Source organism: Mustela erminea, chromosome 3 (assembly GCF_009829155.1).
Source record: "Mustela erminea isolate mMusErm1 chromosome 3, mMusErm1.Pri, whole genome shotgun sequence".
NCBI lineage: Eukaryota > Metazoa > Chordata > Mammalia > Carnivora > Mustelidae > Mustela > Mustela erminea.
The window spans coordinates 131,979,051-131,996,280 of NC_045616.1; the positions used below are offsets into that span (position 1 = coordinate 131,979,051).

The following is a 17,230-nucleotide window of genomic DNA, read 5'->3' on the forward strand; positions in this document are numbered from 1 at the left end:
AGTGATTTCATTCATAATCTTAATATTTCAAATCTGAAGATCATGTTTCCAACAACCTTACCCTTTTGTGCATGAAAATACACAACTCAGACTATAGCAATTTATTTGCCTTTCTCTTAAAAAAAGAAATAACTACTTTGCTTAAATCTCAAAAGAACTAAAGGTTCATGTTTCCTAAAGAATTATCCTGCCCGAGAACTCCCCTTGCTGAGATCAAGTTTTTTCTATGAGTTAAACTAGAGTTAACAAGTAAAGCAAACATACCCTTTAAACAAAAGATGAGTCATGTGCCTGCACTCCCTGACCTGTCCTAACAACAGTACACGTCATTTCTTGAGATTCTGGGGCATGTGCAGAAGAAAAAAATAATATGAAATAAAGAGATTCAAGAAATGTACAAGGAGATGGAAAGGAAGTACCTACAGCTGCGGGTAAATGAGAGCATCCTCTGAACTGTTGGGTAAGTTATGCCGAACGGCCCTATAGACAGATGATTCCTGTGAGGCAAGTACACCAGACGGTGACAGATCAGAATGAAATAGACTTCACTCTACACTAGAATTCTCTAAATGCTCACAAATCTATCCTCAGCGGTTCAGTGATATCACTGATCTTTAGGGTCCAAAAGAGCTGCACAATCACTGCCCTTCCATGATGACACCCCAACAGAAGATTCTTCCTATTCTGTTTCATGTTTCTAAGAAATTGTATGGTAATGGCTGTCATTGTAGGTATATCCAAAAGCCTAGAGATGTTGAAAATTAATAAGTAAGGAAACGTTTGATATTATATACTGGGTAATGGTAATAACAAAATTAGAGAAATAGTTACCTTTATTTGAACGAAAATTATCCTTCTAACGTAAAATGATTTTTCCTCCTAACAGTCAAATCTTATAAAAGGTGAAGATGCCAATGAGTTCTTTTATTAGCATCTTCTCAAACAAGAAGCTTTAACCTCACCATTTTAATTTATAGCATTTTCTAAATTACCTCAAAATACTTACAGCCAGAGAAGAGATCAGAATAATTTTGTAAGGGTTCTGTTCTTGCAGTTTTTGCTGTTAGCTGAAATAAAGTCCGTCTATGAGCTTTTCAAGCTTTTGGAAATGGAAACAGATATTGTTTGCTGAGAACTGAGAACTGGTAATCTCTTATAATTCAAGTTTCCCTAATCATCGATATGGTGGTTCAGCAAAATACTTCAAGAGTTTGTTTTCTTTACAATTGAAGGAGCTACCCTGGAGGAAAAACAATCTCTTCAAAATCTAATCAGAAAAATAAATAAATAAATAAATAAACAACAACAACAAAACCCTCTCCACTTTAGGCTTCCTTGTTAGCAGTTCCTATATGAGAAGATCCCAGTTTGGGGATGTTAGAGGGTAGGGAGGTGGTTGGTCTAGTGACTGTTTACCAGGAAATGTCACATTGTCTAGGAGCCTCAACTCCTGAACCAACCCCGAAGTCAGTGAAAAATCATCCAATCTGGAGCTTGGGTCTGATGTTTAAGACACGATATTCTGTCTGATTACAGGCTAAATTCTTTCTGGACACTGTTTGTCTCGTGTCCTATGGCTCTGCTCGGGAAAACCAGGAAAGGTGAGTTACCAGTGAGCGTGGATCAGCAGGCAAGTGCGGCAATCTTTAATTTTTATGATTCAAATAGCCCAGGGCAGTAGCAGTTTATAGATAAGTAGTGGCTTATCTATGAGTTGCATTAAAAAAGCTTGGATAAAAAGCTTGGGAAGAATGTTCGGTTTCTGTCTACCCTCCCCAGGCAGTGATAACAGATTCTATTCTCTGCATCTCACTCAACCCGTGGCATTACACAATGGATACTCAAATATATGTCAATTCCAATTTAAATTGAAGGACATTCAGTCACATGTTCAGTGGTTTGGGTTGCTTTTATTCTAGCATTTTTCTCTGAGTTGGTAGGGAAGTGCAAAAATCTCACTGACTTACTAAGAAGAAATGCTGCTAAGTCTGAGCGTATTGGAGAAACAATTTTTATATCTGATCTCATACTCTTGGTTTGAATGAAGATTTTTTCTGAAGCATTTTTTTAACCACAACTATGAAACATAAAATGATCACATTAAAATATAATCAGAGGGGCGCCTGGGTGGCTCAGTGGGTTAAAGCCTCTGCTTTTGGCTCAGATACTAGGGTCCTGGGATCAAGCCCCACATCAGGCTCTCTGCTCAGCAGGGAGCCTGCTTCCTCCTCTCTCTCTCTCTGCCTCTCTGCCTACTTGTGATCTCTGTCTTTCAAATAAATAAATAAAAATAAAATCTTTAAAATATAATCAGAAAGTTACCCTCTGAAACATTTGAGGGAGCCATATTTCAGTAGGGCTATTTGGCAAGACCTATTAATATTTTAAATTTCATATCCCTTGACTAAGTCATCTACTGCTGGGAACACACATACTGATCCCATGGATATACAACAAAAGTATACGAAGATATAATACAAAGATGTTTATTGTAGTGTGTGTGTATCTACTGAATGTTTAAAATTAGAATAATAGTTAAATCCAATGTAATACACCCATATGGTATAAACTGTGCAGCCATTAAAAGGATGAAATAAGTATGCACCTGTCAATACCGTAAGATCTTCAAAGTGTATTACGCTGATTATGTGATGATGTGTGTTCTGGCTACAAGTAGAAGAGAACTCCAGCCTTATATTTTTTCCTTGTGTTCTGTTTAAAAAACTTCAAATATAGGCATGTGTTATTTTAACTTTTTTTGAATGTCAGCCGAAATCTTCTGGTTGATTAAATTATAAGCCATCTTAATTTTCTTCTTCATACATCTTGATACAGTTTAGAACTTAATAAATGTTATCAAAGAAATACAGGCGGACTAACTAAATTACAGGTGTTTTAAAAAGAAATCTGAATCTCAAAAGATGTAGTTTTTTTTTTAATTTCAGCCAACTATTATAACAAAGCTAAGTTATACTGCAAACTATCAGTCTTGCTAAAAAAGTGGGAGACAATTTCTAAAGTCTATGAAATATCCTTAATTTGGCAGACATTTTAAGAATAGTATTACAAAAGTGGCTGTCATTATGGACTCATGTTATGGTATTCTTATGTCATAAAAACCCATTTCTAAAATATTTCCTAGACTCAATTCAAAAATATTTATTCATTATATGCTCTGCTCTCATTCTTCTAAATGCTGAAATGAATAAAACAGACAAAAGAGATCAAGCACCACCGTGTTTATATTCTAATGAAGAAGGAAAGAGGGAAGAGGAGCTATTTATTTAAACTTAAGTAGTCATTTGTATATCAAGAGGGGATATATAACAAAGAAAAATAAAGCAGGGAATGGGCATAGGAATCACTGGTGGGAAATTGCAATTTCAAATAAAATGGTCAGAGATCTGATTTTATTTGTAAGATGAAAAGCAATTAACACCATATTTCTCAATCTTTTTGAATGTGAATAGCCTTATTTAATATCTAAACATATTTTTTGGCCTTCATATGATTCTTACTTCAATTGAGGAGCCCCTGATTTTGAAAAATGCATGAGCAACAGCTACAACGAAACCTGCAACACTCTTAAATGTTATTACTAACTTGTAAAAGTAATTTTTATTGAGTGATGATTCCATGCCAAGGATGGTTCTGAGCACTTTGCATGAATTTTCTTACTGAACTCTAACAAAAGTCTTAGAAGAAGGTAGAGTGCAACTGCTGTTTTATAGATAATGAAACTGAGACAGAAATTAAGTGAATGGTGGGCCTTCTGGGTAACTCAGTCAGTTAAATGTCCAACTCTTGGTTTTAGCTCAGGTCATAATCTCAAGGTTGTGGGATGGAGCCCCATGTCCTTCTCCCTCAGCTCCCCTCACCCCCTGCCACTCTAAAATAAATAAATAAATCTTTTTAAAAAAGGAAGAAAAAATTAAGTGAATGGTGTTTTATCTCTTTAAATGAAAGTTACTCTATTAATTACAGCAGCATTTTCTCTCTATATATAATCATGTTGCATGTTTTGTTAGAGATAAAAGGATCAAAATAACAACAGTGGGGACAGAGGTGGTTTTGCAAATTCCTTTCATTGCTCACAGATCCCCAAGGCTCCATCACACACAGAGGAGAACAGCTGGTCAAAGTTTTCTCTGGCATTCAGCTTCATCAGGATGAACCCTCTTGTGGCCTGCGTGTGGGGGTGCGGGGGGAGTTGGAGCAGAGTTCAAGGCATCTAGATGCTGCAGTAATGCAATCATTAGTATGATCAGAAATTCAATGAAGGAATGCACCTCATCCAAGAATGAAGAGTCCTGGACGCTTAGTTGTCAGGAAGCCTCAACATTATTTCCCGACCTTAAGCCCCAGTTTCATCATTCATAAAATGAGGGGGTTTAACCTGGAGATCTCAAGGTTCATTTCAATGCTAACTTCTATGACTCCATAAGCAGAGATACTTGGGCATTGAACTTTCTCGTTAGCAGTTTCTAGATACCAGGGAACTAAATAGAGCTTCCAGAAAAATGCTCCAAACTTCTTCCCCAGTCCCTGAAAAGTATGAAAAACTGCAGTGTAATCAAGGGCATTGCCCACGAAAATGAGCAACTGTTTCAAAAAATGTAAGGTAAGGGTGCCTGGGTGGCTCAGCTGGGTGAGCGTCCAACTCTTGATTTCAGGTAAGGTCATGATCTTGAATCATGAGGTCAAGTCCCACATGGAGCCTCACATGTAGCCTGGCAATGGGCTCCACGCTGAGCGCAAAGTCGTCTTGTCCCTCTCCCCCCCTCTGTGCTCCTCCTCCCACTCGCACGCTCTCTCTCTCTCGCTCTCTCTCACATACATAAATCTTTTTTTTTTAAATTTTTTAAAAGAAAAGTGTTAAGATTATATAAGAATTTCCATTTTGGAATGAAACGTGCTACAAACATATACTGTAGTACTTTGTCTTATAGCCGATCACAAACAGTTTGGAGAAACTTACTAGAACAGAGTTGTAACTCTGGGAACATTCACTGAAAAAATATGTAAAAGCAGGATTTGTAGTCATGGGTATGTAAATTTATAGGTATTAACCAGCCTTAAGGAAGGCAGGGAAATGCAACTGTTCCCTAACATCACGTCTGATTTCTTAACTGAGAATGACTTGTAAAATTTTACTCTCAACAAGCATTTGATATGTATTCTATAATTCCTCTTCAGGGCTTAGAGACTTTCAAGGCATGGCTGGACACTCCGTCTTGTATTTCATCCTCCTGAGTGCTCTGATTGACAAGTGCCAACCCTGTTACTGTGATCACTACCCATGGAGTGAGTGGTCCAGTTGCTCAAAAAGCTGCAATTATGGAATCCAGAGCAGACAGAGGTGGGCGTACGCTCTGTAGATTGTCTTTGTGTCATGGGAAACCTCACAAATAGACTTAGTAATATCAAAAATGCCACACTAAGCAAAGGGGGGAGGGGAAATGTTTGTGTGTGTGTGTGTGTGTATCAAAGTAAGAAATCATAGAATTTGATTTGGATGGAATTTAAATCTTTTCCACATAAGGTTGAAATGCAGTCTACATTTGTTCGCTCCATAAAATCAAGGAGCTTCAAAGAACTTTAATTAAGAATATGTGCAATATTTTCTGTTGACTATTTAACTTACTAAGAATTACTACTCAAGCCTTTTTGCAGTGTATAACTCTGCTTGCCTACAGTTACTGAGTTAATTATAGAGAATTTTCTATTCATTAAACTGAGTCTAACACGACCTCAATTGAGCAGCACTATTAGCTATTAGCTTGATTGTTGGCAAGTATAAGAAGGGAAGAGAACGTGTTGACTTGATAACATTTAATAATTCAGTCTTCTCATGGATTCAGACTACTTATCCCCCAATAGCTTCTTTACACTGTAAGATGTCTCTGTTGCATAGAGATGCTCACATACCTTGGGAATAAAAACATATATTTAATGTGTTTTAATTATTATAAGTTTTTAGAGACCTATTAGAGAAAACAATTTTTACATGCTCAGTACGGTCTCATTAAAATCACCAGCTGACTCCCTCAATAAACCATCCACCAAGTATGTTAAAGATTTTCAGACTCATTCCCTCAAAAGAACCTCCATAGCTTTCTACTGCCCACCAAATAAAGCACAGCAATCATTCCGGCTCCTCTTAGCCAGCAATGCCCGGGCCCATCCCATAAGCCCTACCAGGAATACGTCATGCTCCTCCACCTCTAATCTTGGCACACCCCTTCCCTTTCACGTGCTCTTCCCTTTGGTGCCTAGAAGAGTCACATGAATTTTTCAAGATGTATCTCCTCTATTATTTTCTCTTTGAATCTTTGGCCCCATAATACTCCAACTCTGTCTTAATCATGATACTTATCAAAAAGTGTTGTCATATTTTAAGAAATTTGCAGGAAATTTTTTCCTTTTCTTTTCTATCCAGTCCCTTCCAGGAATTCCCTGAGGGCCAGTTTCATGGATATGTGACCTATGCAGTCACATAAGACCACACCGAGAAGGGCTCCATGCTTGGCTCAATGCTCTGCCAGTAGTGTCTTAAAATTTTTAATAATTTTTTAAAAAGAGACCCCTCATGTTCATTTTGCCCTGTGCCCCACAAATTATGAATCCAGTCCCAAGTTCCATTAAGTGGTAAGAACTGCACAGACACCAACCTGCCTGATTTCCCATGAAAACCTTCTTTCTGAGACTAGATGTCCACTAACAAATGAATGGGTTAAAAAGATGTGGTACATATACAATGGAATATTATGCAGCAATCAAAAAATAAAATCTTCCTGGGCGCCTGGGTGGCTCAGTGGGTTAAAGCCTCTGCCTCCGGCTCAGGTCATTATCCCAGGGTCCTGGGATCGAGTCCCACATTGAGCTGTCTGCTCTGCGAGGAGCCTGCTTCCTCCTCTCTCTCTTCCTGCCTCTCTGCCTACTTGTGATCTCTGTCTGTCAAATAAATAAATAAAATCTTTAAAAAAAAATAAAAAAATAAAATCTTCCTATTTGCAATGATGTGGATGGAACTAGAGGGTATTATGCTAAGCAAAATAAGTCAATCAAAGAAGGACAATTATCGTATAATCTCACTGTATGAGGAATTTGAGAAATAAGACAGAGGATCATAGGGGAAGGGAGGGAAAAATGAAACAAGACAAAATCAGAGAGGGAGACAAACCATAAGAGACTCAATCTCAGGAAATTAACTGAGGGCTGCTGGAATGAAGGAGGGTGGGTTGGATGGGGTGGCTGGGTGATGGACATGGGGGAGGGTATATGCTATGGACAGTGCTGTGACTTGTGTGAGACTGATGAATCACAGACCTGTACCCCTGAAGCAAATAATACATTATATGTTAATAATAATAATAATAATAATAATAATAATAATAAAAGAAAAACTTGCTTTTACTCATTATGGTTAATATTCAATGATATTTTTCTTATGGGGCTGGAACCACAGTGAATATATTCATTCTAAACAGCTTTCTCCTTACTATGACAGAAAAATAGTGGTTGATGAGTACTATCTGAGTAACTATTGTGACCAGATTTGCAAACAACTGGAGACCAGAGAATGTAACTGGCAACACTGTCCTATCAACTGCCTCCTGGGAGATTATGGACCGTGGTCAGACTGTGACCCTTGTGTTGAAAAGCAGGTAGGCGACCCATGGGCATCTTCAGGAAATCCTAATCACAAAGAAAGACTTGGAAAACTTGGCAGGAATGCTCAATTTCTTCAATTTCTGAAAATAAACAATCCCAGCTTCCACTGAGGGAAAATCCCATTTAGCAATCTTTTGTTGTTGTTGTTGGGAGTAGGGGGAAGAGGACTCAATTACATGTTTTACTATCATATGAGCTCCAAAAGGAGCTCAGAAAGGAGCTCAGAAAGTAAAAGCAGATGCTAGAAAATGGGGATTTCAGTCCAAGGTTTAAAATCAGACAAAAAGTAAAGACATTAATCAAATGACGGATTCCTGACCCTTCCTCTGATTTCCCTCTCCCCGCAGGAAAGTCCCTCGATTTGTTTATTGTTCCAAGCTGTAATGTTTACTCACCTTAACTCAATCCTGTAAGGGCATTGGCCCACATAAACCATAGTCACATCAGTGCTGAGCATTCACACATTAGGGGGAAAAGAAGAACTGATTTATGGAGCATCCACTCAGAGGGAAACTGTTCTAAGCCCTTATATCATCTCATTCAAACTTCACATCAGAGTGTGTTCTCCTACCCCATTGATGGATGGGGAATTTAGAACTCATTGCGGAATCAGTAATTTTCCCAAGAATATACCTCTGATGAATAGAGTGCTATATTTTGAACTTGGATTTTTCTGACTTCAAAGCCAGTACTTTTTGATCCTGTCCTATTCCTATCCTTCTCTGACTCCCTGTTTTACTACTCATATTTTAAAGTCCTTTAAAATGTGGAGAATATGTGAACCCTGGTTTCCATGCTGACTTCCTCACATAGAAGAACCCCCGGATCCTTTCAAATCGATCACTTCACACTACCTCTGAATATGAAAGTGCTATTGTGGGGCACCTGGGTGGTGCAGTCGGTTAAGTCTCTGACTCTTGGTTTCAGGTCAGGTCATGATCTCAAGGTCATGGGCTCCAGGCCCACGTCAGGCTCTGCACTCACAGAGTCTACTTGAAATTCTCTCTCCATCTCCCTCTGCTCTCTATGCTTGTGCTTTCTCTCTACCTCACAAATAAGTAAATAAATCTTTAAAAGTGCTATTGTTACTACTTGGAAGACATACTGCATGCAGGATACTCATCAAATATTTGTGCATTTGATTTAATTTATTTTCATATGGTTTTAGTGTATGAAGTCTTAGAAATCTATTGTCCTGCTTTCTCTTTTTACAGTTTAGGAAACTGAGGCCCAGAGAGGTGCTGACTTCTCTAAGGGCACACAAAAATAGAATTGGTCACCACTTCCTCATATCAGGGAGATCATATGATAGTTGTCTTTCTCTGCTTGACTTATTTCGCTAAGCATGATACGCTCTAGTTCCATCCACGTTGACGCAAATGGCAAGATTTCGTTTCTTTTGATGGCTACAAGATGGGATTGGGAGGGAGACAAACCATAAGTGACTCTTAATCTCACAAAACAAACTGAGGGTTGCTGGAGGGAGGGGGGTTGGGAGAAGGGGGGTGGGGTTATGGACATTGGGGAGGGTATGTGCTTTGGTGAGTGCTGTGACGTGTGTAAACCTGACGATTCACAGACCTGTACCCCTGGGAATAAAAATATATTATATGTTTATAAAAAATAAAAAATAAAAAAATGTATTGGGGAAAAAAAATAGAATTGGAAAACTCATTAGTTAATTTAGGAAACATTGCTGGAGGAAGAGTCACTGTGATGATTAAGAAGTCCAGTTTTCTTAGATACATTTTGGCTTTGACCCTGCTTCCAAGTTCCTCATCTTTCTGTACTTTCCTTTCAGTTTAAGGTTAGATCCATCTTGCGCCCTGGTCAGTTTGGAGGACAACCATGTACTGAGCCCCTGGTGACTTTTCGACCATGCATTCCATCTAAACTCTGCAAAATTGAAGAGGTCGACTGCAAGAATAAGTTCCGCTGTGACAGTGGTAATGTACACTAGAAGATGTCCAGTCTCCAGTAAAAAAATGACTTGACGAGATAAAGTCATTCTAGTTGACTACTAGTCAAAGCCATGACAGAGAAGTCCCACCTTATGTTAAGTATAGGGAGACAAAGGTGTTATGGTACCAATTGCCAAGCCATTCATGTATGAAATTATAGCTTTCAAGCGATAATCATCTTGACAATGTACCTGATCCAATTGCTGTTGGTGCTCTGGTCCCTACACTGTGATAAAGAAGGATGATGTGAAAGCAACAGGGAAAAGAAGAAAAGGCGGATACTTGTAAATATCAGCTATTAATAAGTGCACACCTGTAATCAGAACCAGCAGCTGAAAAGGAGTGACAGATTTAAAAGATCTTCAGTATCATTTACTAAGATGAGAATATTAAGAGTAAGATATTATGTCAAGGAAATAACTAGAGATAATGTGACAGACTTTCTTGGGTGGTCCATTGAATGGTTCCAAAGGTAATTCCAAAGGGAAGATTGGAAATGCTTTAACCAGTGGCAACACTCCCTTCATTCAGATATTTACATTTTATTAGATTATGAATGAATATACTTGAATATACTACTTAATCATAGGTATTCTTTTGCTTATTAGCTTGCTTGAATATACTACTTAATCATATGTATTCTCTTGCTTATTACCACCATTTTGAACTCTCTAAATCTGATTTCTGCAAACTTTTCCAGTAAAGGTCCAGACAGTAAATATTTTTTAAGCTTTTTGGCCATACATTCTTTATAGCAACTGCTCAAATCTGGCCCTGTAGCTTCAAAGCTGCCATAGACAGTCTATCAACAAGTGGGCATGGCTGTGTTCCAATCACATGTTACATACAAAAACAGGCAGCAGGTGAGGTTGGGCCCTGCTTTCTGCCTTCAGCCATTGGTCACTAACCTCTTCTCCAAATAGTCAATTTGATGTTAAAATTGGAACTCAGAAGAATAAAATTCATACCATTTTTGTGTACTCTGGAATACAATGAAAAGTAAAGTATTTATAGCTAAACAGCAGATTTCAAACTCCATAAGAAAATCAACTGCAAACCTTAGGTCTATTGTTTCTTTCCTCTTGCTCCTGCTTCCTGTCTTCAGCTTTGCCAACTTTTGCTGAAAGTCAGATGGGAATGCTGGTGTCAGGATCCTCCCTCTGTGGCCCCCACACCCAGGATATGAGAGGGTGGCACATGGGTGGCTACACTTCATAGCTACATGCATAAGGTCATGTCAAAAGTTGAAAAAAGAGGAACTATGCAAACAATCTTGCTGGCAATGGCTGAGTGGAATACAGATGTAGGCGTTAGATCCAGAATATGAAGATAAAGGTTTAGAACTGAGGGCAACTATTGGAAGCTTGAAGAATAGTTTGGGAACCAATTACCAGAAAGAACACATTTATACAATGGATGTTAGATCTGTGAAATTTACTACAGAAGGGTTTTGTTAACCAAAAAATTCACAAGTTTGAGAAGGCTTTGGATACATCCATAGCCCACCCACTCAAAATGAGCATTTTAAGGAAAGCTAGTGGTGTAAGGACAGGTGACTCTAGTTCATCAGCAATATATCCATAGCAAGTGATTAAAAAAAAAAACTGACTATTGAAATGTGTATGCAATGTGTGTTAAGTAGCTGCTATCCTGAGCTCTCTTAGTGACTTCTGCTCTGCTGTCCAGATCCCTTCACCAGGAAACCATAGATCTTCCCATGATCCAGCCACTAAGTAGTTGATCCCTGGCACAGATGGTGGTTGGCATCCATTTTTACTGGGTGCTGCCATGATCTATTGATTGCTCAATATTCCACTGAAGATTATAGACTACTTTGCTCCTCTAAAATCACCCATTAATGCCACTCTCAAAAGGCATTAAAGGTTGGACGGACCATTATTTGACTCAGTAGGATGTTTGGCCCTCAATTAATAAGGACCGTTTATCCTAAAGAGAGTTTCTCTCTTCCCCTTCCTCCCTCATGATTACAGTTCTGGTTCCCCAAGACTAAATTTGTGATTTAAATGCGTACATGGATCTTTGAGAATTACCCATAAGGCTAAAAATCCCCACGTGCACTATGCCAACTCCTTTCTCAAAGTCCTAATTTTATTCATAATGACTAGAGAATTTGTAGCTCCTTATACATATACTATACCATTGCAGTAACACAAAGCAGTTCAAGTAATGGGAAAAACATGTACAATTTTTAAATGATACATAGCTCCAGATATAAGTACATATAATGCATGCATTGGCTAAAGCATGCTGAGTTCTGTAAATCCTGCACTATCCAAACTACCCTTCTTCACCTTTCCCATCCCTTCTCCCATATGGGATGTATTTACAGCTTTCTAGATCCCTCCCCCTTGTATTTCTTATTCCATTAAGTTTCTGTGGCCAGGAACCATTCTCAGATGTGTCCTATCAGACCAATATCACTCTTGCCACCCATTCCTAAACATCCCTCAGAAGATGTCCTCTTGCCTTCATCCCTACCCTTGCTAGTAGGTCCTCTTCCATATCTCCAAAAGTACTAAATCCATTGAAATTCTTATATTCAAACATACCTGGTACATTGCTCACAAAGCTAGGCTAATGAGAACTATACCTTGCATGTATGACCCTACCTCTGTTTGATAAAATGGGATTTTCTTTTTATTAAAATACAACAGTATCAAAACTTAGAGTTGCTCAAATTTATAAGTAAGGGTATCAAAACTTTTTTAAAATGTGATATTCATTGTTTTTCTTCCTTTGGAAAAAGTATCTATATTTCAAACTAAATTACACATTCTTTTCTGCCCTTAAAAAAGCAAGCAAACAAACACTAGAGAGATGTGCTATTTTAAAAACAGACCATCTTTCATGTTATATCTTTGGACTCACAGACATCCAATTCCCTCTATATATTCAGTCTTGTTTGACCATGATGCTCATATAACTCTAATTCTTTATAATTATGGTCTAGATACAATACAAAATTTTGAATAACTAAAGAAGGAACCTTAGTTACTTTCGTTTTTCTCTACCTTCTTAATGAAGATTATTTACCAAAAGATTTTGTTTAAGATTTTTTAATTTATTTACTTGACACAAAGAGAGAGAGCACAAGTAGGGGGAACAGCAGGCAGAGGGAGAGGGAGAAGCAGGCTCCCCACCAAGGGGAGAGCCCAATGCAGGGCTCCATCCCATTCACAACCTAAACCAAAGGCAGATGCTCAATGACTGAGCAACCCAGGCCCCCCTATTTACCAAAAGGTTAGAAACTAACTGCTTTCTGGGAAATTTTCTATTAATAAAAAAATTTAATTGAACAGTATACCCAATTTCTCCAAGCATTTCAGTCAGTCAAAATAGTTATGCATTTCTATTAATAAAAAAAATTTAATTCAACAGAATACCCAATTTCTCCAAGCATTTCAGTTAGTTAGTAATGCATAGCTGCAGTGAGTTGTTAATCACAACTTAGAGTACTTAACCCAATAATCTTGAGTAAAACATTTAATTCAGTCTCCTTGTCAGGGACACCTGTACATAATTGTATAGATGCCAGCATCTCTGATTATAACAAGATGCTGAGGGACAGGAGAGGGGCTGTCATTGTACATAAGTCATTTCAATTTCTGCAATTTATCAATATCCATTGATCCTAAGGATCTTTATGAAATTCAGCAAATTTAAAAAGGAAGAGAATTATCCAAGTAAATGGACTTGGTGTTATTTTGTAAATTCACTCACTTAACCTGGTACCTAGCCAGTACCTAGTAGTTTAAAAAAATTGTTTCTTTTTAATTTGTTCAAAAAACAATTACATAAAATAAATTTTATATCCTAGAACACAAGATTTTAAAAAATCATATAGCATAACTCTATGTGTCTGACTTCTTTTACTCAACAGAAAATTTTAGAGATATAGTGATAGTATCATTGTACATGTGTATGTGTGTGCATATATATATATATATTAAATTATAGGCTTTTTTTTTTTTCTAAATAAAAACAGTGACATGTACTATGGTGAGTGCTGTGAAATGTGTAAGCCTGATGATTCACAGACCTGTACCCCTGGGGCAAATAATTCATTATATTCTAATAAAAATAATTTTTTAAAAAATGGTGACCTTGATTTTGTTGTACTGAATCAAAACAAAAGTCTGAGCCTACTGTTGATTTTCTCTTACAGAATATGATTTATGCAGCAAGCTCACTGTAATGGGAATGGGATTCTAGAAGTACCTCTCTTATTTAAGATAAGCAGCCCAATGGTGACTAAATAATTCTACAATGACTCTTGTTATCCTACAAAAATAAGGGGAAAATATCAGTTTGGCATCCATTTCCATATTTCCTAAATCTGTATAAAAAATGAGAACTTTCCCTCACCACTCTCCCTTGACATTTAAAGCACTAACTTGTTTCAAATCAATAAATACCTTCTCAAATAATCAAGTGTGTCGTTAATGTCATTTGCTTGCCTTGACCAGGCCGCTGCATTGCCAGTAAGTTAGAATGCAACGGAGAAAATGACTGTGGGGACAATTCAGATGAAAGGGACTGCGGAAGAATAAAAGCAGTGTGCCCGGGGAAGAAGCAGCATCTTCCCATCCCCAGCGTACAGCTGATGGGTGCTGGGTAAGTGATGTCTCTTCGTCGTTGGCGGGAGTAAAGGTATCTCAGGAGGAATGAGCTGGAAGCAGCAGTGAAGGAATGAGACCCATGTTTGTCCGCTTTCCTCAGTAACCTCTTATGACTCCCACCAGCCCTTTCTCCCACACGTGGCTGCCCTGCTCAGGTAGCATGTGGCCAGGATCCTCACTCATGGGGAATAAAAGAACTTGGCATTTTCACCCTTAGTCTGTACCAGGCAATGCTAGGCGCAGTTCATAAACATCGCTTGTTTCCATTCCCATCTATCCTTCTGACAGCTCTGCAGTGAATCAGGCCAACTGGTGCAGGCTGGATTCCTGGGGCTTGGTCTTGAATGGGCCAGTAATCAATCAGAAATGCACAGTTTCCTCAACTGTATGTTGGATAACTACAAACGGATTTGAAGTTCTGTCCTAAGAATTCCTAATTAGAGTTGATTTCAATGAGAATGTTCCAACAGCATCTTCTTATCAATGGACAGAAATGGTTTCCCTGGAAGAAAACCTCAGCCCAAAATTCCCACTGATAATCACATTTCCTAATGTTCTGATTGATGAGGGGTGACCTTACAAACTCACCCCTTGCTCAACAGATCAAGCTTCTAGAGTTACAGATGGGGAGGACCACATGCTATGTGTACTTTGGCAGAAGGACCATGTGGCCCTCTGCCAGCCAGAGTTGTTATCCCGAGGTTTCTCAGAAATGAGCAAAACCTGCTGGCTCAGGGACAGCCAGTCCTCTCCCTGCCTCTCCAGGGACTGAGAATTTTAAGAGCTGCTTACTGGAATTCTTTCTAATCTGCTAGCCTCAGAATCTCTGACCCCCTCTCTAGCACATTTCTACCCCAAAACTGTAGCTGTCCCTCTTTTCAAGTAGCATTTCTCCAAGAAAGAATTTAACAAGACATACCAACATTCTTAGATTGCCGGCGCCAGTCACCAGGTCTTAAACCTAAAGCAAGAATCGGGCAATAACAGCGCGCCTTTTGTTTTTTCTCAGGCTCAACAAGGTACAAATGCATATACACACATATACATAGAGGCACACACATGCAGATTTATGTGTGTGTATGTGTGTGTGTAATTTTAAATGAAATCTTAAAAGTCATAAAATATGATGTATAAGGCCAAATTAGATTTAAAAGACACTTTAAAAACTTAAAATATGAAAGACCGTGATATATTTGAAAGACCAAAATATTTAAACTCAACTTAAATACCACAGAGGAGAGAAGAAAGAAGAAAGTTGAAAATGGCAACACAGTTGACTTAATTCCTGACAGACTCCTCAGGCGTGCCCTGACAAAGCCACCTCCAGAAAACTATCTTTGGGCTCTCTGCTACCTTCATAAATTCCTTATGACCTGGGAGCCATTTTTCTCAAGCTCCTTCTTGTTCGACAAACTCATAAGTACATTGTAGAACACGTATAAGGTCAACAGTTTTTTGTAACGTCATAGATCCCTCTCAACTCAGAAAACAAAAAGGAATGAGTCTGAAAACACCCGTGTTTGTCATGCTCCCATAAGTAGTTTGGAACATTTTTCCCAGACCAACTCCTAATGCTTTCTCCCTCAAATATCCATTGATACGAATTCAAATAGGGACAAGAATGAACCTCAACTTGTGTTTGTAGCTATTTGAGTATGAGGTGCATCTTACAAAACCCACAGGAATCAGGTCTTTTTTTTTTTTTAACAGCTTTATTGAGGTACAATTCACATACCAGTTCTCTGCCTGTGTACCTCTTTTCCTCTCACATGATCACCCTTCTCACAATGCTCTGACACCAGAAGTGTAGGTGTTTTCCCCCAAGTCAATCTCTGTGACACCAACTGGGTGTCCTGCACTTTAACTCAATTAATGCCACAGGTTAAGGGCTCAGTCCCACAAGACCAGACTCCTCTGATGCTAATCACAAGACCAAATACCACCTGTGATTCTGACACCTAGGAGGTTTTCAGGATCCCCTCCTCTTTGCTTTATTTGCTAGAATGGCTCACAGAACTCACGAGGTAGAACAATTCATTTGCATTGCTAAAAAACAAAATTCAACTGAATAAGTTAAGATCTAATTGGCTTTATTCAATGATTCGTGAATCAGGCAGCAACCCATCTAGCAGACAGAAATGAGCTCCAAGGAGCTATACAAAATGGAAGACTTTTATGGGCAGAAGGATGCAGAGCAAGGAAGTTTCTGAAAAGAGTGGATTATTTCAAGCAAGGTCACCTTCCTTTGAGGGAAGGCAAGTGTTGATCAGGCCAATTACCTCACTAGTGCTGACCAGATAATTCCCTATGGCTGGTTAAAGATCACTTTCTTGGGAGAGGCAATCAAGAACCGCATTTAGGTGAGGCATTAAGGATTTGTTTGCTGACATGAATCTTAGCCCAAGTGACTCCATTTTGCTGTTTATTTCTTTTTTAAAATACTGGCTACCAGTTTATTATAAAATGATGTAAGAAAGAATACAGATGAAATTCCAGTTGGTAGACATAAGTAAGGCAAGGCACACCATTCTCCCAGCACTTCCATGTGTTTACCAACTGAGAAGCAAACGGAACCCCATACTTGTAGGATTTTTTTATCAATCATGTAGGCACAATTGATCATTGACTCCATTTCCAGTCCCTCTCCCCTCTCTGGAGATGGAAGATAAGGCTGAATATTTCAAGCTTTTAACATGGGTTGGTCTTTCTGGTGACAGGTCCCCATAGAGAAGCCTACCAAGAGTCGCCTCATTTGAACAAAAGACACCCAAGAAATTCCAAGGGATTTAGGAGTTCTGTGTCACAAATTAGGGTGAAAGACCAAATATTAGAACAAAAGATGTTCTTAGTGCTCCTATTACTTAGGAAGCTACAAGGGTTTTAGGAGGTTTAGGTTTTTTTAATTTCCATAATTTTTTAAATATCTGACTTGTGCTAAGCTAATGACCTTCAATT

General features: G+C 38.4%; 1 protein-coding gene across 1 annotated transcript in view; it reads left to right on the plus strand.

Moving 5' to 3' along the window:
• The first annotated feature begins 303 nt into the window (after window positions 1–303).
• C6 (complement C6) overlaps window positions 304–17,230 on the plus strand; it is a 60,929-nt gene continuing 44,002 nt past the window's right edge. Inside the window, exons 1-6 of the mRNA XM_032337510.1 lie at window positions 304–460; window positions 1,537–1,601; window positions 5,197–5,359; window positions 7,511–7,667; window positions 9,476–9,620; window positions 14,123–14,270. Coding sequence (XP_032193401.1) covers window positions 1,574–1,601; window positions 5,197–5,359; window positions 7,511–7,667; window positions 9,476–9,620; window positions 14,123–14,270 — 641 coding nt within the window. The 5' untranslated portion in view covers window positions 304–460; window positions 1,537–1,573. The remainder of the gene's footprint in view (window positions 461–1,536; window positions 1,602–5,196; window positions 5,360–7,510; window positions 7,668–9,475; window positions 9,621–14,122; window positions 14,271–17,230) is intronic.